We start from the raw sequence: 23,232 nt of genomic DNA on the forward strand, positions 1-23,232 counted from the left end.
TAGCCTAGAGGTTAGCACATTGCTATTGCAGCTCAGAGCATTGAAGTTTGGAATTCATTTCTAATGCCATCTGTAAGAAGTTTGCACCTCCTTCTTGTGAACATGTGAGTTTCCTCCAGGTACTCTGGCTTCCTCCCACAGTCTAAAGACATACCAGTTAATAGATTAATTTGCTCAGTGTAAATTGTCCCCTGATTAGGCTAAGGTTAAATGGGAGAGCATGGCTCATTGGGGCTACATTGTGCCATATCTCTAAATAAAACAAATACTCTTCCAAATAATTATGAATAATTATTTATCAATAGGCCAAAGGTCTGATGATATTTGTTGCTGCTCTCCATCTGTAGGGTCCTAATCTTATAAACTGAGAAAAATACATTGTCTTTTGTTCATTATAGGTAAGAAGATATCTAGTTCTGAAAGCAAGCTATCCAGACTGAGAACTGACAGCCTTGTTAACATGTTTGTTTAAGATTTTGCTATGCGAAATAAAAACAACATAAAAATAGATTTTTTGATGATTGTTGGCCCTCCCATTGCTGTCTCCCACCCGCCAACATCAGATCCTTGCAGAACCTGCCTGAATCGCTTGGAGGCGCTGCGACTTCCTTTTGTGGAGGGCGCGCCCCTAGGACCGTTTGCACAGGCTTCGTGTTTTCCGCCGGACCGAGGAGCGGCCGTGGATGCGAAGGCGGGCGGTTGCTAGGGAAGAGCAGGTAAATAACCGGGAGTGCTCCGGGGTTTTGGGCGGTGGAGAAAGCGGAGCTTCGGGGGCTGGTGGGTGGAGAGGGAAGATGTGGAGGAGTGGGCACTAACGTAATTCGGGCTTCCCGCGCTGTGCGGGCCGATCGTTCATCAGACAGGTTACCTTATCAATTGCTCAGTTGTCCGTACCAATACGATCAATGTATTGAATTATAAATTCCATCATCTTGTTTAATAACAAGTGAAAGTCTTGAAGTCAATTATTTTGAAGGAACATTTATTCAATTCAGCCTGAAAATGTATTAATCCAATTACTTTTAAGCCTGAGTTTTCCCTTGGATAATATAGCAGTATGTACAGTATCTCCTTGTCCGTCAAGGAATGAACATAACAATTTGTGGGGTTTTTTTTATTAGTTGGTACCAATAGAACATAAAGTGTGGAACATAGAACACAGAAACAGGTCTTCTGTCATCAATGCCTGTGGCGACCATGATTCTTTTTTAAAAGCACATCTATCTGCACATGGTCCGCTTATCTTCATTCTTTCCCTGTTGAAGTGTCTTTCCAAGTGCCTCGTAAACGTTGCTAATTTATCCGTTTCCACAACTTCCTCAACAGTGCCTTCCAGGTACCTACCACTCTGTAAAATATTAAAATGTATAGCTTTAAGGTGGGAGGGGTAAAGTTGAAAGGAGATTTACAATGCAATTACATTTTAAGGAAAGATTAGCTACTGGAGGAACCCAGTGTGTCAGGCAGCATCAGTGGGTGATCAAGGAACAAAGGAGAATTAGTATTTCAGGTCGAGACTGCATATGAAGATCCTGCATGAGTCAAAAGACTGGAATGAAAAAACACACAGCTGGAGAAACTAAGTGGGTCAGGCAACATCTGTGGAGGCAAAGGAATAGTTGACGCTTTGGGTTGAGACCTTGTATCAGGACTCCAGTCGGGTGTTGACTTATAATGATGATTGTGCTTTTGCATCTACAGAGACTGTCCAGCCCATTGGTTCCTCCAGCAGCTTGTTATTTTTACTTTTTTTAAAAAAACTTGCCTTCTGAATCTCTTTCAAACTTCCCCTTCTCACCTTAAAGCTATGTCCTCTAGTGTTCAACATTCTTTTTTCAGGTCTTTCCTCAGCCTCTAGTGCTCCGAGTAATCAACCCACATTTGTCCAGCTTCTCCTTTTAGCTAAAATGCTCACAATACTCCAGGTGTAATCTGAATAAAGTTTTATATGACTGCAGCATGACTTCCTCACTATGATACTCAGCAACCCTACCAATGGAAGCAAGCATTTCATATGCCTTCATAATCACCTTATCCACTTGCTTAGACAGTGAACTATGGACGTGGACCCCAAGTTCCCTCTACTTTAATGTTGTAAAGGGGTCTACCAATAACTGTGTACTTTCTACTTTTATGTGACCTCCCAAAGTGCAACACCTTGCATTTTCCTGGATAACGTCTCTGTCCATATCTATAATTATATCCTGTAGTGTTCTTTGATATCTTTTATACTGTCCACAACTCCACCAATCTTGATGTCATCCACAAACGTGCTAACCCACCTATCTGTAATTCATCCAAATCATTGATATATATCACAAACAAAAAAGGTCCCAGCACCAATCCTTGCAGAACACCACTGATCGCAGACCTCCAGCCAGAAAAACACAGCTTTTCACCCCTAAGGTCTGTCTTCTATGGGCAAGCCAATTTAAAATTTGTAACTCATCCTGAATCCATACGTCTTTATCTCTTGAATCATGTTGCTGGATGTCTTGCTTGTTTGGGCTTTTATGCATGGCTCTTTAGTCTCTGCCTATATGCAGGAAGGAGGAGGACAGCCAGATGGTTAGATTTCCTGAAATGTGGTTGAGGGGTGGAACAGTAGGCATTCTCGATGGTAGTGTGGCAGAGGTTGAGTGCGTTGGGTCCTCTGGTGCTGCAGGTGATATACTAGTAGCAATTGGGCAGAGATTTCTTCAAATTAGCCTGACTGAAATCCCCAGCAAGGATATGAAAGGCGTCCAGGTAAGCCAATTCTTATTTGTTAATCATGGCACTCAGTGCATTGAGTGTTAGTAGTCAGTAAGCAGCAGTTAGGATCATGGCAGAAATCTCTCTTGGTAAGTAAAACAATCAGCACCTAATTATCAGATGTTTGAGACTGGGAGAACAAGAGTGATGCAAAACCACTATGCCCGAGCACCAATATGCTTTAATCATGAAGTAGATGCCACTGCCTTAGCCCTTTCCTGATGCTGTTGTCCAGTCCATCCAGTAGATTGAGAACACCTTGGAGTGTGGGAAGGAGAGTAAGCCATGTCTCAGAAACAGAGAACACAGCTAGCTCTCATTTCCCTCCGATAAAGCAATCTTGTCCTCTATCTTGATCGTCAGTGACAGCACCACTTCAGCTCACTTGAAAGGTCTGGTGTGTATCCACTTACTTTACCAGAAGGTTAAGATGCATGGGGTCCGCAGTAAATTGGCTGTTTGGATTTAGAACTGGCTTGCTCATTGAAGAGAGGGTAGTGGTTGAAGGGACTTATTCAAGCTGGAGGTCTGTAGTTAGTGGAGTTCAGTAGGAATCTGCTGGGACTTCTGCTGTTTGTGATGTATATAAATGGCCTGGATGAAAATGTAGAAGGATGGGCTAGTAAATTTGTGGATGATATCAAGATTGGTGGATTTGTGGATAATGTACAAGACTCACAAAAAATACATCACAATATAGATCAGTTGCAATTATGGGCTGAGAAATGGCAGATGAAGTTTAACCCAGATAAATGTGAGTTGTTGCACCTCGGTAGGGCAAATGCAAGGAGAAAGTATAATTTTAAGAACAAGATCCTTAACAGTGTTGCTGTGCAGAGAGATCTGCTACTAGCTTGTCAATACATTGATCAACAATAGTTTTATCTTCAATCCTGTTTATCTTCACTCCCTTGGTCTTTTATTGGAACAAGTTAGATCTCTGAGAATCTAACCTGGTCCCAACATATTGATGTAGTTATAAAGAAGGCAAGACAGCAGCTATATTTCATTAGGAGTTTGAAGAGATTTGGTATGTCAACAAATACACTCAAAAACCTCTATAGATGTAAATTGTATCATTCTTACAGGCTGTATCACTGTCTGGTATGGCGGGGGGGGGGGGGGGAGCACTATACAGGACCAAAAGAAGCTGTAGAGGTTTGTAATTCTAGTCAGCTCCATCTTGGGTACTAGACTACAAAGTACCCAGGACATCTTTAGGGAGCAGTGTCTCAGAAAGGCAGTGTCCATTATAAAGGACCTTCAGCACCCAGAGTCTGCCCTTTTTTCACTGTTACCATCAGGTAGGAAATACAGAAGCCTGAAGGCACACACTCAGCATTTCAGGAACAGCTTCTTCCCCTTGCCATCTGATTCCTAAATGGACATTGAACCCTTGAACACTACCTAATTTTTTAAATATACAGTATTTCTGTTTTTTGCACTTTTTTAATCTATTCAATATACGTTTACTGTAATTGATTGACTTATTATTTTTATTTTATTTATTATTATATTTATTTATTTTTTCTTTTCTATATTATGTATTGCATTGAACTGCTTCTGCTAAGTTAACAAATTTCACATCACATGCCAGTGATAATAAACCTGATTCTGATTCTAATTTATAGCTGTCAATCATATTATTTCATCACTGCCATTCTCACTTTAGTTGCTAGGGGCCGCTGTAGAGTCCATAGCATGTCCACCTGTCACTTTTCAGAGTTCACATGGCGTCTCTGCCTCTCGGAGGTCTGTCCGATGTAAGCTGTAATTCCTCAGATGAAGTTTCAGAGGTAGATGTTTACTAGGGTGGAGCATCAGAAGAAGTGTCACCAGCAGTGTCACTTGAAGCGTCACCAACAGACCGCCCATTTGAAGTCAAGGCTCTCTTTTCTGATTTTGTTTTAGTTCACTTTGAAGCTTAATACAATGTACATTGATTGTACTACCCTGCTGTTCTTGCACTTGTTCGGCCAATGTAAAGGCATACTCACTAGTCTTTTTATTGTCTCTATCGTGCTGTTGTGGTTTATCACAAGTTTCATGTGTCTTTTGATTAGTAAAAGACTTTACTCGCCCTGTTAACTCTTTCAATCACTCACGCATTCGATCAAACTAGCCTCGCGGTCTTATCTCTAAATCAGCAGCAGACATTTTCTGGATTTTTACACATTCCTTCTTATTCTTCATAAGCTTTACAGTGGTATTTTTCATCTGGATTTTTTCACTGATTTTATCTAACTGAGATGTTTTATTCAGGTAAGAGTTCCTAGTAAGTTTCATGACTTTGACTATTGTTTTGATTCAATCTTATTTCATATGTACTTTTATCACTCCAAGATCTCAAAATATTAATGGATTGCTCCAGCAACCAAATACATCGCAAACACATATGTTGACCCACTAATCAAATAGATCATGACCATATAGTTTACATCTGAATAGATTGTACAACCATTATCTTCACCAGATACCAAAATAGATTGCAACCAATATTTCCACAGCAGTTTCTCTTTTAAATAGCTATGAAGTAGCCCTCAATCCTGATTTCCATCCAATATTCAAAGCCAGAAATTTTTTCTCAGATAGCAAAGGAACAGAGGAAGTTCTTACCTGTTTGTTGCACACTAAAAATTGCCTGCTTTGTCTTTGAGTGCAACCAATTTTCAGCTTCAGAATATCTCTGCCAACTAAGCCAAAAATGTTGTTTCTGGGATTTAAATCCAAGGTTTTTTCAGAAGTCAGGTATGACTCATAAAACTTGTTGTTTCACAATTGTTTTATTAAGAGTTGATAGAACAAAGAAAGCAGGAACAGAATAGTGACAGGGGTCTTACTACTTGAAGAGAGGATCTAAAGAAAAGGAAGATGGTACCTAGCACAAAATAGCTACTTTTATACCACAGAGCTAAGAAAAATTCCATAGATAAGAGAGAACCAATTGGAAAATACTTATTCAATATGGAAGTAAAAAGTTAACCAATGAGAAAATACCAGCCAATTAATATAGTACAAAGTTTCCAGAATTATACTTTGTAAAGCCACTTTACACTTCTCATATTAAACTATTATGTACATAAAGGCTATTTAAAATCTAAGCAGATAACTAATTGTTAATTACAAAGAAAATGACAATTAAAATTGAACAGTTGGATCCAACATTGGTATTAACATATCAGAAGATATGCCCTGAGACCAGCTAAATTGTGTCATCACAAAGAAGGCATGGCAGTGCCTCTACTTGTTTTGAGATTTGCATAGATTTGGCATGTCAGCAAAAACATTGACAACTTCTATAGATGCACAGTGGAAACTATCCTGATTGGTTGCTTCATGGCCTGGTGTAGAACTACCAATGCTCAAGAATGGAAAAGGCTACAGAAAGTAATGGATACAGCCAATCTATTAGAGGGGAAACCTTCTCGCCTTTGAGTATATTTACATTGATCACCACCATTGAGCACATCTACACAAAGCGTTGTTGCACGAAAGCAGCATCTATTATCAGGGACCCCCGCCACACAGGACATGCTCTCTACTCACTGTTGTCATCAGGAAAGTCAGGAGCCTTGGCACTCACATTACCAGGTTCAGGAACAATTGTTACCTCTCAAATATCAGGTTCTTGAACCAAAGAAGATAACTTCAATCAATTTCACACTTCATCATTTCAAAGTTCCCACATCTTACAGACTCACTTTCCAGGATTCTTCATCTTATGTTCTCGATATTTATTGTTTGATTATTTATTACTATTACTTTCTTTTTGTACTTGCAGTTTGTTGTCCTTTGCACACAAGTTGAATGCCCAAGTTGTGGTCTTTCATTGATTCTGTTACCGTTGTTGTTCTATGGTTTTATTGAATATGCCTGTGAAAAATGAATGTCATTGTTGTATATGGTAACATATATGTACTTCTAACTTTGAGCACTGTCACAAGAAAACATCATCTATCATCAAAGACCACCCCCTGCCCATCCAGGCCGTGCTCTCTTCTTGCTATTATTATTGGACAGGAGATACAGCAGTTTTAGCAGATACAGCAGTCCCACACCACCAGGCTCCTCAACCTGCATAGATAATTTGATTCAGCACCACTCTGATTTGATTCTACAACATACAGGCTTACTCTCAATGACTCTTTACAACTCAGATTCTCAGTATTATCTTTATTTACAGTTTGTCTTTTGTACATCAGTTGTTTGTCAGTCTATTTCTGTTTATGTGTAGATTTTTTGTAAAATTCTATTTTTTCCCCCTGTAAATACCTATTTGGAAATGAATGTCAAAGTAGTATATGGTAGCATATACATACTTTGTACTTTGAACTTTATGTATGTATAGCTGGGAATGTTGGATTTTACTTGACACAATAGAGAACAGTTTGTTATTTATTGGATTTCAGTGTGAAGGTTTGCTCCAGTGATAATATGGCCGTACCACAGCAGGCTGGAATATCTGGCCTAGATGCACAGCAGACTCTCTTGGCCACTGTCAGTGGAAATGTACAAAAATATGCAGTCAAGAAGAAGAAAGTCCTCAACGCAGAAGAGCTGGAGCTGTATGAGCTTACCCAGGCAGCTGGTGTTGCTATGGACCAAGAAGTGTTTAAGTAAGTTCAGAAATAGTTATGAAAAGTTGAGATTGGCTGGTGTAGTTCCTTATTTAGCAGTGAATACGCCACTGTATATTTCCAAATATTTTTCAATTGTGATTAAAATATTGCATAAAGCTTTTCATAATTATAGCAATTTATTTCATCAGTCTTTGTAAAGGTGTAATTGAAGGAAATCATTTCCAAATATAATGATGTTGAAAAAAAGAACAACACACACAAAATGCTGGAGGAACTCAGTAGGCCAGGCAGCATCTACGGAAAAAAGTACACTAGACGTCTTCAGCAGGATTGGAGATAAAAAGCTAAGGAGTAGACTTGAAAGGCAGGGGGAGGGGAGAGAGAAATGCCAGGTGAAGGTGAAACTTGGAGAGAGAGGGATGGAGCAAGGAGCTGGGAAGTTGATTGGTGAAACAGACAGAAGGCTATGGAAGAAAGAAAAGTCGGGGACAAGGGAATGGGAGATAGGTAAGGGGGGGGGGGGAGAGAGGGAGACATTATTGGAAGTTTGAGAAATTGATGCTTATGCCATCAGGTTGGAGGCTACCCAAACAGAATATAAGGTGTTCCTCTAACTCAAGTGTGGCCTTATCCTGACAGTGGAGGAGGCCATGGATGAACGTAACAGAATGGGAAGTGGAATTAAAATGGGTGGCCACTGGGAGATTCTGCTTGTTCTGGCAGACAGAATGTAGATGCTTGGTGAAGCAGTCTCCCAATCTACGTTGGGTCTTACCAATGTACAAGAGGCCCCACCAGGGGTACTGAACAAAATATATGACCCCAAGTCACAGGTGAAGTGTTGCCTCACCTGGAAGGACTGCTTGGGGCTCTGAATGGTAGTGAGGGGGGAAGTGTAGGGTCATGTGTAGCACTTGTTCGGCTTGCAAGTATAAGTTCCAAGAGGGAGATCAATGGGGAGGGACGAATGGACAAGGGAGTTATATAGGGAGTGATCCCTGAAGAAAGTGGGGGGTGGGGGGGGAGAAGAATGGTGTATTAGGTGGTGGGATCCAGTTGAGGGGTCAGAAGTTTTGGAGAATTATGTGCTGGGCACGGAAGCTACTGGGTCGGTAGGTGAGGACAAGAGGAACTAGGGTTCCTCCTGGTAGTGTGGCGGGAGGATCAGTTAAGAAATGTGTGAAATGGAAGAGATGCGGTTGAGGGCAGTGTTGATGATGGAGTAAGGGAAGCCCCTTTCTTTGAAAAAGGAGGACATCTCCTTCGTTCTAGAATGAAAAGCCTCATCCTGAGAGCAGATGCAGTGGAGATGGAGGAATTTAGCGAAAAGGATTGCGTTTTTACAACTAGCAGCGTGGGACGAAGTTTAGTCCAGGTAGCTGTGAGAGTCTGTCGTTTATAATAGACATCGGTGGATAAGCTGTTTCCAGAGATAAAGACAGTGAGATCAAGAAAGGGAAGGGAAATGCTGGAAATGGATAGTTGAATTTGAGGGCAGGTGGCAAGGTGGATGAAATCGATGAGTTCATGAGTTCTGAAAAAGATTTTGTTTAGGCATGAAACTTCAAAGTAAGATGTCTACTACTTCTGTTTGATAGTCTGTAGCTGAGCTTAATGGCTTATTTGTCTCCAATCAGAAGTTTGTGGTTCAATTGCCCCCTTTGGAGATCTGAGTGAGAAACTTAGGTCGAGGCTTCAATAAGCATTGCTAAATAGTGTTGTGACTTAGTCACCCAGAGAGACACTGAAACTGGTGCTATAAAGGTCTTTATTCATCATGACAAGCAGGCATTTTCCTGTAGACTGTCTTGGTAGAGTTGCTCAAACTCAACGTACAATCAATTTTTTTTACCCCTAAGATCAAAGGTAACAGCAGATGATTCAATGAAATTTCAATAGTTATAATGACATTGTTTACTTAAATATTTTGGGTTTGACCGTACTTTGAATTACTTATCTACAGTTGGACACACCTCTGAAAGTTCAAACAACTTTACTGGGATGAAGTAATTTATACAGATGGTCTGAATGCTTCTGGGAACATAGTTCCAGACAACCAAAATAAACGTCTTGAGTACTGATGCTTTGAGTACACCAGTATCCCAACAATTGTTAAAATAGCTGTGCGCTGACCTCATTTGACCTGCTAAGTCACAATATTAGTCTGGTCTGCAAACTTTCTTGAACATCATTACCATGTTGCAAATAACAGCCAGTGTTGTGGGGTTTGATGAGGGTCAATTAGCATACTCCATTGTCTTAGAATATATATTTTGCTGGAGGAACTCACCAGGTCATGTGGCATCTATTAAACAAATAATTGACGTTTCAGGCTGAGATCCTGATGAAGGGTGTTGGTCTGAAACATCAGTTATTTATTCCACTCCATAGATGCTGCTTGACCTCTGAGCTCCTCCATCATTTTGTTTGTGTTACTCTGTATTATCAGCATCTGCAGAATCTCTTGTGCTTACCCATTGTCATACATTTGGCTGATGCAGACCAGAACATCTCATTATCATTTCACATTGCAAATAATATCTCGAGCAGCCAGCAACTATGCACTGTAGTCAGTGCAGTTTGTTTGTAATGCTGTCCTTTTACCTACAAGCTGTTTACTGCTTGTGATTTACATTTAGAACTGAAGACTGGTTCTTGTTTGAATTAATATCTGCTATATCCATTCAGCCCCACATACTGTACAGTTAGGTTTGGGCAGATGTGTATCTTAATTTTTTTTTTCTGCATTGGTTCAATGAATGGCTAATATTCCCGTTTAACTTAATCCTATCCATCTCTTATCTGGTACTTTCAATGTATTTAAATAATTTTCCTGGAGTCTTGGCCAATATTTGTTACCTAATCAACATTACTAATGCATATTGGAATTCCGTGTATCTTATTTCCATTTATGGAAAAAAATGTCACATTTTCTTAATTCATTGAACACTTTATCATTACAGTGATAGGAGCATCCATTAATTCTTCCAATACATCCCATTCACCCCATTTCTTTTTGAATGCTATATATTTTTTCTTCCGATAGAGGTTAACGTCTTCTCTCACAGATGTCATCTCACTCGTGTATTTCTATGTGATCATTTATCGTTTACTGTTCCTAAGCTAAATTACTGAGAAATCAATGAGAAGAATGCCTGTTTGCCTGCTTTAGAATTCATTGTCTCTCAAGAACAAAACCTGTAAATCTGAGCTTATTTTGAATCATGTAATTCTGCAAATAGCTCTTCAGTGTTGAGTCTATGCTGTTTAAATTGCATTATGTTGCTGTTTCCTTGTGTTTGTAGTCATTCTAGTTTTTTCTTTGAAGTTGCAGTAATCTCCATCATTCATGTGGAGTTTGTTTCAGAATTATACTTTTTCAAAAGAAAACATTGATTTTAATTTACATGGCTTTGTAATATGCCTTTCTACAAATGACTCTCACAGCTTTCCACAAGCCATTTTTTTTTAATCTTTGAAGTATTTGCCATTAACTTTTATATTAATAGAGTGGACTTCATAATTGCTGTTCCGTATATTTTAACAACTTTTCCAGCATTTCATACCAAATAATTATGTATATCTTTGTGATATTCCTTCAGATGAAACAATACACAAGTAGAGAATCAGTGTATCTGTGCATATTTATTGATTGTTGAAATGGTCTGGTTCATCTAATGTCTGTTTTGTATTCTGGCCATCAGAATAATTGTGGATCTGTTGAAGATGAATGTAGCTCCATTGGCAGTTTTCCAGATGCTGAAAGCTATGTGTGCAGGACACAAAATTGCAGAGGTATCCTCAACTGAAACACCATCCACAACAACACAGAGCAGTTTGGCAGACTCCAGAGGTAAGTAATGAACAATTGACTGGTGGAAGTATAACCCAAAATAATTACTATTGGACAAACAATACATACTTTGCAGGTATATCTTAAATTCAATTATTCACATATAGATTACATACTCCAGTGACGTTGTTGAAATTTTGTAAAGATTTACAGAATCTGAAAGACCAACAGATTGAGACAAATATTATTGATGAAATGTTGAATTTATAACATGGTAAAATGCATTTAATCCAAATGTTATCTGAAGAATGGGTCCAATTAATTTAAAAATCAGTTTTAATTAGCTCAGTTCTTTCCACTAGTCTGAATTTATTTAGATCTGTCTCAAAAGAGGAGTTACATTTGCACCACTAGTGCTTTCAGGTTTATTCTGAATCTGAAAAGTACAGCATATGTCTGTGATCACTGGCATAGTCAGTTCACTATGTAAGGTGTGCAGTTTGTGGAGAGATATTCTCTGAAAGAAGTGAAGTTGGAGCCAATGTTTTCTCAAAACTAATCAGTTGCAGATTCCACAATTCAAAATTAAACCAGTAGAGATAGTTCACAAGTACACTACCAAGCTCTCAGCCACACAATAGTGAGTGAAATAATAGTTAAAGTAAAATAAACTTCAACATGGGAAAATTATTTTTAATGAACAACCCCAGCTCACAATATTCCTATCTTTTATCATAACTATCCTAATACTGACTTTGTTCCCCTCCTTACAAGATGTTAATTCATCTTGGAGAAAAGTTCACAGGTGCTGGGCACTTTATGTTAATTTATGCATCCCAGAGAATGAGTGCTGGAAGCCAAGACTGATTTTTTTCCTTTTGTAGATGTTTAGTACTTTCCCTTAGGGGGAAATTAGTGGATGATTTTGTTTTCCTCCCTTACCCTCACTTATGCCCTGTTTAGGACAATGGAACAAGTTTTTTTTGCAGTTATAGCGTCATTATCTAACCCAGCTGACTTGACACAGATTGAGCATTGAGACTGGGACTTTTCAGAGAGCAACAGAATTTAACAGCAGGTGTCAGGTGTAGGCTATTCCACATTTTACAGCCTGTTCTGCTTTAAATGTGATCATGGCCAATCAATATTCTGTTCCTAATTTCTTTCCAGCTCTTTGATTTCCTTAGCCAATGGTTGTTTATCTAACTCCTTAGAAACATAGAAAACCTACAGCACAGTACAGGCCCTTCAGCCACAAAGTTATGCCAAACACATCCTTACCTTAGAACTATCTAGACTTACCCATAGCCCTCTATTTCTCTAAGCTTCATGTACCTATCCAGGAGTCTCTTAAAAGACCCTATTATTTCCACCTCCACTACCACTGCCGGCAGCCCATTCCACACACTCACCACTCTCTGCGTAAAAAAAAACTTACCTCTGTCATCTCCTCTGTACCCACTTCCAAGTACCTTAAAACTATGCCCTCTCATGCTAGCCATTTCAGCCCTGGGGAAAAGCCTCTGACTATCCACACAATCAATGCCTCTCATTATCTTGTACTCCTCAATCAGGTCACCTCTCATCCTCTGTCACTCCAAGGAGAAAAGTGTCAGGTTGGGTCAAGTTACAGTAGGACTCAAGTGCAGACCAATGAATGCTCTTTTACCAGAATTTATTAGGGAGCACAAGAGCAACAGTCTTTCAAAAACAGGAGGCAGGCATAAATCCAGAATGGCAGGCAGAGGTCTTACCCAGGAAAGGCAGTCCAGCAAGGACAGACAATCCAGAGCACACAGGTGAAAATCAGGTTCCAAAACAGGCAAAATCCAGAAACACAGAGTCCAGCAAAATCAGTTGGCAGCAGTCACAATGGCAAGCTAGAACAACTCAGGTCAAAGCTGGGACAAACTGGCAGAGAATGTGAGTCAAGGCAGGGGTTAAATGGTCCAGGTAATGAGTGAAAACAGAAACAGGTAGGTGCTAGTGAGGAGATAGTGAATAATTGGCGAAAGTCCAATAAGGAAAGGGGCTGGGTCAAAACCCACATGGCCAGGTGAAAGAAGGCAGAAATTAAGGGCTGTCGTGGTCCAGAGCTATCAGCAGAGGCCCTTCGACCCAGTGTTCAGGCCGTATCCTTAACAAAAAGGCTGACTTCACTCAATCTATTCTCATAAGGCATACTCCTCAATCCAGGCAACATCCTTGTAAATCCCCTCTGCACCCTTTCTATGGTTTCCACGTCCTTCCTGTAGTGAGGCGACCAAAATTGAGCACAGTACTCCAAGTGGGGTCTGACCATGGTCCTATATAGCTGCAGTATTACCTCTCAGCTCTTAAATTCAATCCCATGATTGATGAAGGCCATTACACCATATGCCTTCTTGACTACAAAGTCAACCTGCGTAGCAGCTTTGAGTGTCCTATGGACTTGGACCCCAAGATACCTCTGATTCTCCACACTGCCAAGAGTCTTACCATTAATGCTGTATTCTGCCATCATATTCTACCTACCGAAATGAACCACCTCACACCTATTTGGGTTGAACTCCATCTGCCACTTCTCAGCCCAATTTTGCATCCTATCAATGTCCTGCTGTAACCTCTGACAGCCTCCACACTATCCACAACACCCCCAACCTTTGTGTCATCAGCAAATTTACTAACCTATCCCTCCACTTCCTCATCCAGGTCATTTATAAAGATCACAAACAGTAGTGGTTCCAGAACAGATCCCTGAGGCACACCACTGGTCACCGACCTCCATGCAGAATATGACCCATCTGTAACCACTCTTTGCCTTCTGTGGGCAAGCCAGTTCTGGATCCACAAAGCAATGTCCCCTCGGATCCCATGCCTCTTTACTTTCTCAATAAGCCTTGCATGGGGTACCTTATCAAATGCCTTGCTGAAATCTGTATACACTACATCTACAGCTCTACCCTCTTCAATTTATTTAGCCACATTGTATATATTTAAAAAATTTGCCTCAAACTGGCTTTTGTAATGGAGAATTCTAGTGATTCACCTCTTCTTTGGCTGAAGAATTTTCCCTTCATCTTAGTCCTAAATGGCTTACCCTGTACACTTAGGCTATATCCCTTGGTTTTGAATATCTCCATCATAGGAACATATTTCCTATTTCTGCAGTCTCATTGGAATTTTAGAAGCTTCACCAAAGGGTGCCTCTTTTCCCTTGAATCTAAACCCAGTTATCCTAATCACTATTTGTACATCGGTGTTGTCATCCTTGGAATTAGTCTTCAGGAATTTTCATTGCAATCCCTCTAGAGCAAAAATACCCATCCAAGGAGACCAAAATACCACACAATAACCAGGGTGTGTCCCAAGACTCTGTAAAACCTCAGCAAGGCACCCCTGTTTCTATACTCATTTCCTCTTGCTCTGAAGGTCAAAATACTCCTTGCAATCTTAACCAATTTGCTGTGCAATGTTGGATAAGAGAACATCAGAATATCACTTCCAATCTGGAAATTAGGGTTGCACCTAGAGATCTATCAAGGCATCTGGAGCTCAGTTTCTGGCTTGCTCAGTAAAATTTCTTGACAGCAGTTAACTTTGTGCTGCTATTGATTTATACTTTAGCTATTAGAGAAAGTTAGCCCCAGGTGGTTAGAATGCAAATGGAGCCACTTCAGAATTGCTGATGTTTTTATTATGTGGTAATATCACGATTTATAATGCGGTTTTTAAAAATGATTTCTATTCAAAATTCAGAGTAAAACTATCTATTAATGTATAAAGCCTTTTTTTTCCCGTGGGTTACAGCTTCAATTTACTTGGCATGATTCTACAGGGGTCTAATATATTAGGGATCTAATAGCACACAACTGTCTGTATTTGTTCATATAATGCTATTGTTGAAGACAGAGTCATGTTTTAGCAGGAAAGAAGAATAATCCTCTTGCTCGGACATAGCCTGAAAATATAGTTGTCAGTTTGCATAATAAATTGCACAATGCTGGTTTCATCTGGGTAGATATCTGGTGATTTCCTAGAGAGAGTGAAAACTGATCTTGTTGTCCAAGGTAGGCATTTACACAGGTCATGGCCCAGGTTTGCTCTGCACCCAACTATCGGCTATGGTATATCACTTAGAGAGATATAAAGCTAGGAAGAATTTTAAGTCTAAAGTTACATTTCCTTCCACATCTCCCCATATACTCTTAAAAATATACTACAGTTTGTTTAAGTTGTCCAAATCGCATGGAGCATAAACATCACCTGCAGCTTTAAGTAATCATCGCTAAAAATAGTTAAACTCATCAAATTAGTACAGACTTAAAATTAAAATAGTCTAAAATAAAACTTTAATATCCAAACATTTCCAATGACAAATACCCAATGAAATAGAACTATGTTCAAAATAAAGTCCTATGTTGCGTATCACAGGATATTCACAAACATCCTTTAAAATCCTGCAGTCACAAAAGATAACAATGGAACATGTGCATTATCCAGGCCATACAATTGTGGTCACAGCCAAAAAGAGACATCCAGCAAAGCATCCTTTCCCTCAAATGTAGATCTTGTTTTGAATTGAGATTAGTTGAGAAAGTTTTATTTTCTAATTAAATTTCTGACCTTGATTAGTTCTATCAAAGGAACACTCTTTAAAACATCTATTTATTTATTGTCTTCTTGAAGGACACACCTGTTACTTTGTCATACTGGTTGGGCAGGGTTCCTCCATTAACAGCAAGACATTTGTTTTTCATTATGTTATTTGATAGTTTCCAAGAAGAGACTGTATTCTAAAATATGTCGTCCTTGAATACTCATTGTAAAAGGTTTCAGGAAACATTGCTTAACTCCTGCTAGAAAGTATTTCCATATAATAGCCCTTGACAAAGCCATGCTGACTATCCTTAATCAGATTATGTCTCTCTAAATACTCATAAATCCTGCCTCTCAGGATCTTCTCCAAAAACTTGCCTACCACTGAATTCAGACTCACTGGTCTATAATTTCCTGGGTTTTCTCGCCAATCTCCCAGTGACTTCTCTAACTTAGGTAGAAGGTAATTGAAGGCTTTTTTTTCCACAGTTTTATCATTATGAACCAAAATACCCTGAAAATTTCACTGATTGTTAAAGTGCTATTTTCAATCAACATCTTCTGCTATTGTGAATATTTTGGTGTTGAAGAGCATATGGATTCAAATTATATCAGAGGGAGTAATGTATCTTTATTTTAATAAGTTTTCTTAATATACAGTTGGTTTTCCTGGGATCATTACCTCAAGGCAGAAAAATGTAAAGCTTTAATTTACATAACAACTAATAATTTTTAGAAATGGGACTGAATAATGGTGTCATTAATTAAATTTTAAATGGATTGTTTTCCGAGCTAGGTTGTGAAATGAGGCATTGTTTATGGCCAAGTGAAACCTAGCACATGGTGTCCATTCTCCTATTTTCTGTGCAAATTCTGTATTTGTTTGTATTGTCTCTCTTCCCTGCCCATCCCAGAAGTTCCCCTCCTCATTCTCTTGCTTTTCTGAACAGCTTCAGGTAAGATGTACATCTCTATTGTTGGACTAGTGTTGTTTCAATTGTATGTTCAATAATAACTCCAGACATTCAGCTGTGTTTTACAGGAAAACAGATTTTATTGCAAGTTGCAGGTTTTTTGTAAGATTGGCACTATGGAGATGGTATGAGAATTTAGTATGGGTAGAAATACCACAATCAGTATCAGTTTGAAATATTATATTGCATATTAATTTTTGTGATGTATTTGGCCCTATTGTGTAATAAGCTTGACACACAGACTCACTAAGTATATTTTACCAGGTCCTCTTAGATATTTCATTGTAACAAAATGAGAATTTGGTAATGCAAATAAAAACCTTGCATAATTTAATCTGTAGTATGTTAAGTGTAAAGAATAAGTCTTTCTGGTAGGTTTTCCTTTAAGAAATTTAAGAAATACAAACCTCCTCCTCCATGCTTACTTGGTGCTGAGTTTTAGTTCCAAAACACTCTCACTTGCTCTTCACTTCCACTCATTCTCATTCACTCTCTCACTCTCACTCATTCTCTCAGTTGCACTCGCATTGGGTCTTACGTGCTCTCTTGCTCACTCATGCATTTCTGTATCCTCTCACTCACCCTTTAGGTAAATTACTTTAATGGATAGCAGTCCTTATTTTTAATATAAGGTGTTACAGAATGCAATCCATTCCCCTGAGGACATTGCATGGAAATAAATTTCCAAACAAAATATAAAATTGAGGACATTTTAAACTTCTTCATTACTCTTTCTAAATAGTTTTCATGTTGGTTGTCAGTGGTGGTTTTTGAGCCCAAAGAACAGTTTGAACTAAATTCTTCATGAAAGATCAACCTGGGTTTGTATCTTTGCATTGAACTAAGTTTCTGTACCTCTCTCCATCTTGTCTTCTTTAATGTATTCTCATATCTTTCCTCTTTGAACTAGAACATTCGTTTATCTCCGCAAAGAGCAGTAAAATCCCAGCACTCTCCTTTTCTTCTGCCCATCGATCACCAAGACTGGGCACTAAGATTGTGGTCTACAACCCTGCTGATGCTTGCTCACCTCTCTCTCAAGGTCCCCCTGGTTCCTTCCAGTTTTCTTGCTGCCTGTTCTCACCCTTCTCAGGTTGCGTTTATTAGTTTATCTGCTGGGTTCCTGTACAGTCAATGATTGCACCAGGAACAAGATTACATTCTGAAAGCTTTTACAGTATATGGCTTTTAAAGCTTTGTACCTGCACCTAGCATTAGATTAATTATTTCCTTTTGATTGCACTCATGATTAGATGGAAGCTATATTTAGAGAATGTCATTTACTTGTACTGGACCTTTGCCAAAAAGCAGGCTGTATCTGGAGATGGTTATGTAGGTTTGGGTAACTTCAAGTAAGAGGCTGGTGGACTATCCTGCAGATTTTAATTGAAAGGCTTCGCCATGTGAAATTCCTTTGCCAGAGTGGCAGATAGCCCAGAGGCCTTGTAGGTAGGGCTATTTCAAAAGGTCAAAGCCCAGAGGAAAGATGTTTGAGAATAAGAGAGATTGTGGCAATTGATGGTGTCCATGTGACAAGAGTTGGTGGGAGGTGGGTGATGAGTGTCAGAAAGCATTTCATTTTGGGATATGTTCCTGTATCTGGTATAGTTCAGTTGCAAGTCTGAACAGCGGAGGTGGAGTGGTAACTGCTGATAAAGACCATGATCTACAGTAAAATAAAAACTAATCGTATACCTGACAATTCGACATACCACAAGCATTCTCTCTGACACTAATAAAGGGACAGAGGGGTATAACACAGTGAGAGGGGAGAATAACGACAAAAAGGATTATCACTAATCTACAGTGTTAAAGTCTGCTGCATCGCTTTTTTCATTCAAAGTTCTCCAATTCAAGAATTAACAACAAATGCTACTCCACCAAGAACCCCAGTCAGTCTGGATTGGCAAAAACATCTCCTCCATAATCTCCATCAGCACAGGAGCACCACAGGGATATTTGCTCAGCCCCTTGCTCTACTCACTTTACACCTATGATTGTATGGCTAAGTACAGTTCCAACACTATATACAAGTTTGCTGATGACACCACTGTAATGGGCTGTATCAAAGGTGGTGATGAATCAGCATGCAGGAGGGAGATTGAAAATTTGGCTGACTGGTGTTAAAACAACAACCTCTCATTCAATGTTAATAAGACAAAGGAACTTATTGTAGTCTTCAGGAGAGGGAAACCAGAGGCCCATGAACTAGTAATCATCGGAAGAAAGATGTGGAGAGGGTCAGTAATTTTAAATTCCTGGATGTCACTATCTCAGAAGACCTGTCCTGGATCCATCATATAAATATAATTGCGAAGAATGCACGACAGTGCTTGTACTTCCTCAGGAGTCTGCAAAAGTTCGGCAAATCATCAAAAACCTTGGCAAATTTCGAGCGATGTGTGGTGGTAAGTGTGCTGACTGGCTGCATTACAGCCTGGTATGGGAACACCAATGCCTTTGAGCAGAAAATCCTACAGAAGCTAGTGGATTCAGCTCAGTACATCGCAGGTAAAACCCTCCCAACCATTGAGCACATCTACATGAACCATTGCTGTAGAAAAGCAGCATCCATTATCAAAGATCCTCACCACCCAGGCCTGCTCTTTTCTCTCTGCTGCTATTAGGTAGAAGGCGCAGGTACTTAAGTACTCACCCCTGAACCATCAGGCTATTGAACAAAAGGGGATAGCTACACTCATTTAAGTATTATTTTATCTTGTTATTTTATGCTTGTTATTTATTTATATCTGCATTTACATTGTTTGTTGTCCATTGATCCTGTTTGCAAATACTTTTCTATAGATTTGCTAAGTATGCCCGCAGGAAAAAGAATCTTAGGGTTGTATGTAGTGACAAGTATGTACCCTGTTAATAAATGAAGTTAACTTTTACTTTGAGAAAGAGAGAATTAAACAAAACAATTAAAATTAAAAAGATTTAATTGAGGTGTATGAATAGGAGTCAAGGCGGGCTTTGCAGGAAGGACCTATTTTCTGTAGCAGAGTAATCATTGACTGAGGAAGAAATTGAAGTTGTTCACTAAAATTATTAGAGGGGAATTGAGGGTCATTTTTTCATCCAAAAAATAGTGAAGTCTGGAAATTAATGTGTGAAATAATAAATGGTGTAGAGCCACACATTACAACCGCAAGCTATCCTGATGAGCACTTGGAGAGCTATATCCTACAAGGAAATTAATTAACAGCTGGTAAATGATATTAATCTAAAAAGTTCCTTTTTTAAGTTTGCAGGATGTAATGGACTGAATTACCTATTTAATATGCTGTAAATATTGAGGATTCTGTGTGTATTAAGTCAGGGATGAGTTTGCATCTGCTTTGACTCTAATGCATCTGGTTGTAATCTGCTCATTTAATATGGGCAGGAATCAGGATTATTTCAGAAGTTCAATGTAAATTTATTATCAAAAGTATGTATGTGCCACCATATACAAACCTGAGAGTAATTTTCTTGCAGGCATACACAGTAAACCCAAAAAGCCCAATAGAATCAATGAAAGACCACACCTAACAGAGTGGACAAATAATCAATGTGAAAAAGACAACAAATTGTGCAAATACAAAAGAAAATAAAATAATAATAGTAATAAATAAATAAGCAATGAATATCAGGAATATGAGATGAAGAGTTCTTGAAAGTGAGTCCATAGGTTATGGGAAAATTCAATGATGAGGCAAATGCAGTTAATTGAAATTATCCCCTATGGTTCAAAAGCTTGACGTTAGAGGGGTAATAACTGTTCCTGAACCTGTTGGTGTTGGTCCTAAGGCTCCTGTATCTTCCTGATGGCAGCAGCAAGAAGAGAGCATGGCCTGGATGGTGGGGGCCCTTGATGATGGATGCTACTTTTCTGCAACAACGCTCCATGTAGATGTGCTCAATGGTGGGAAGGGCTTTACCCGTGATAGACTGAGCCAGATCCAGTACTTTTTTTTTAGGATTTTCACAACTTTGCAAACTTCTAACAAAGTGGAGGCACTGTCCAGCATTTCTTTGAAATGATAATCAAGGAATTTAAAGTCGCTGACCCTCTCCACCTCTGATTCCCTGATGAAGACTGGCTCTTGAAAATTTGGTTTCCTCCTTTTGAAGTCAATAATCCAGTTCCTTTGTCTTGGTGACATTGAGTGAGTGGTTGCTGTTGTGGCAGCACAGCCAGATTTTCAATCTCTCTCCTATATGCCAATTCATCACCACCTTTGACTCGGCTAATGACAGTGGTGTCGTCTGCAAACTTAAATATGGTATTGGAACTGTGCTTAGCCTGTCAGTCATAAGTACATTATAAAGTGAGTAGCTCAGGGGGCGAAGCACCCAGACTTGTGGTGCACCTATGCGGATGGAGATTGTGGAGGAGATGTTTATGCCAATCTGAACTGACTGTGGCTTTAAGTGAAGAGATCAAGGATCCAATTGCATGAGTTCGTACTGAGGCCATGGTCATTAAGCTTATTGTTTATTTGTGAGGGGAGGATAGTATTGAATGCTGAGCCATAGTTGATGAATCCTAATGTATACTTTTTCATTGTCCAGATGTTCCAGGGTTGAGTGAAGAGCCAATGAAATAGCATCTACTGTGGATCTGTTGTGCCATTTGTCATATTGGAGCGAATCCAAGTCGCTTCTCAGTCAGGAGCTGATATGTTTCATCACCAACCTTTGGTAGCACTTTGTCACAGTGGATGTAAGTGCTACTGAATGATAGTCATTGAGGCAGGTTAACATGTTCTTCTTAGTCACCAGTATAAATGAAGTCTACTTAAAGCAGGTGGGGTACCTCACAGCCAAAGTGAGGTTAAAGATATTGGTGACACTCAAGCCATTTGATCAGCACATCTTTAGTATTCAGCCAGGTTTTTGACAATATTGTGGGTAAATATTGTGTTATGCAAAGAGTTGTAAATGATATTAATAATGGATCTAAAGTAAAATTCCTGTATATTTTGTAAGTCTGTTCCTAGATCATTTAGATTTTTATTGCTTTAAAGAACTAGCAAATTCTTCAACTTGTCCACATTCCAAAATTGTAGGTCACTAATTGTAGTAAGGCTGAGATCACAAACAATATAGATTATTTAAAGGTAAAATATATTACTTCAAGGTGATTCAATTGAGGGAATTGGGTTGCAGTTTTTTAGCTCAATTTATTTGACTTCTTACTTTAGTAAATATTATGAGAAATTCAGTTTGTATAGTATAATGTGAATGGAGTGATTCGTTTGCTTTAGCAGTTACAAAACTTTATTGGCTACTTTTGGGAAATGTTATTCAGGTAGGATTTTGAATCCAAAGATTAATATTTACGTGCAGTATATTTTAAATTGTGAACTCCGAAGAGTTTCACTCTTTCATTCTGTGTACAGGCAACTCCTGTATTATAGATGTTTGGGTAACCGGAATTTGCTCTTAGAGAATTAAGAAAATGTTGAAAAATGGAATGAATTTCACACTGATGAAAATTACATGGAGATAAAATGTAAGCAAATAAGTACGATTTTTTCAGCTCACATTTCTTAACACAAGCATGGATGACTCTTCCATTATGCAAAATAGACCATTTTCAATGAACACAGCACCCCCTCCCTGTCATGCAGATGTTGCCTGTACTGTATTTTTTGAGATGGCAGGATGTGCTGTGATCTATCCCCAGCATGCAAAGCATTAGGTGTTAATATCAGACCATAATAATACAGACATCATCACAACACCTTGCTGTTCCACACACCTTTCCGTCAGAAAATAATGGTTTTGTTGTATATCAATTTTTTGCTGATATATGTGATTTTATGCCCAAAAAAAGCACAATATCACATATTTTAAAATTTCTTAGCTCCTTTTCAATGAATCCGATAATTATTGGAACTGGTCCAATAATTCTACTCAATTCTTTAGAATATATTGAAGATTACAGCATTCAGTGAAGGAATTCGGATGGTTGACTACAGAAATCGAAATCTTTCAAGAATTTGCTTACATATTAAGAGCTATTAAGTTCTTAATGTTCTGCACATTGTAATTCACTCAGTACTAATATTTGGGATAGAATCAACATTGACCTGATATTATTTATGTTGTGTTTTATCCCATGATGCTTTATTTGCTCAATATTTTCTTTTTGTCTAATGCCAAATGTTTTATAAATCTGATGCTCTACAATAAAATCTCTATTAATATTTGTTGTTATATCCAAAATGTAATATATATCTCTTAGATTCAAGATTTGGATAGTCTTCAATGGTACAGTCCAATATATATAATAATTTAGTACTTTGACTTTTTACATATTCTACTTACTCAAGCAGGTGCAACTGCGGTTCTTGTCACAGAACCCTGGAAATTAAATTAGCATTTATTCGTAAACTGGTACATGGGTAAAGATAAGGATAATGCAGAAATATATCCAGGTATCTTGATGGTCTTGGTGCTAAATAAGTATAGCTGATTGATCACTGGTCTGATATTAAAGCACAAAGAAGGGCATGTAAAACAGTGAAATAACTTGGAGGGAATTGCAGTGAAAGTTTACTGT

General features: G+C 38.7%; 1 protein-coding gene across 1 annotated transcript in view; it reads left to right on the forward strand.

Annotated features, from left to right (window-relative positions):
* The first annotated feature begins 600 nt into the window (after positions 1 to 600).
* The window catches only part of mzt2b (mitotic spindle organizing protein 2B), a 37,847-nt gene continuing 15,215 nt past the window's right edge, over positions 601 to 23,232 (forward strand). The window contains exons 1-3 of the mRNA XM_059988437.1: positions 601 to 716; positions 7,164 to 7,370; positions 11,039 to 11,187. Coding sequence (XP_059844420.1) covers positions 7,189 to 7,370; positions 11,039 to 11,187 — 331 coding nt within the window. The 5' untranslated portion in view covers positions 601 to 716; positions 7,164 to 7,188. The remainder of the gene's footprint in view (positions 717 to 7,163; positions 7,371 to 11,038; positions 11,188 to 23,232) is intronic.

The sequence above is a fragment of the Hypanus sabinus genome, chromosome 13 (genome assembly GCF_030144855.1).
Source record: "Hypanus sabinus isolate sHypSab1 chromosome 13, sHypSab1.hap1, whole genome shotgun sequence".
In the NCBI taxonomy this organism is placed as follows: domain Eukaryota; kingdom Metazoa; phylum Chordata; class Chondrichthyes; order Myliobatiformes; family Dasyatidae; genus Hypanus; species Hypanus sabinus.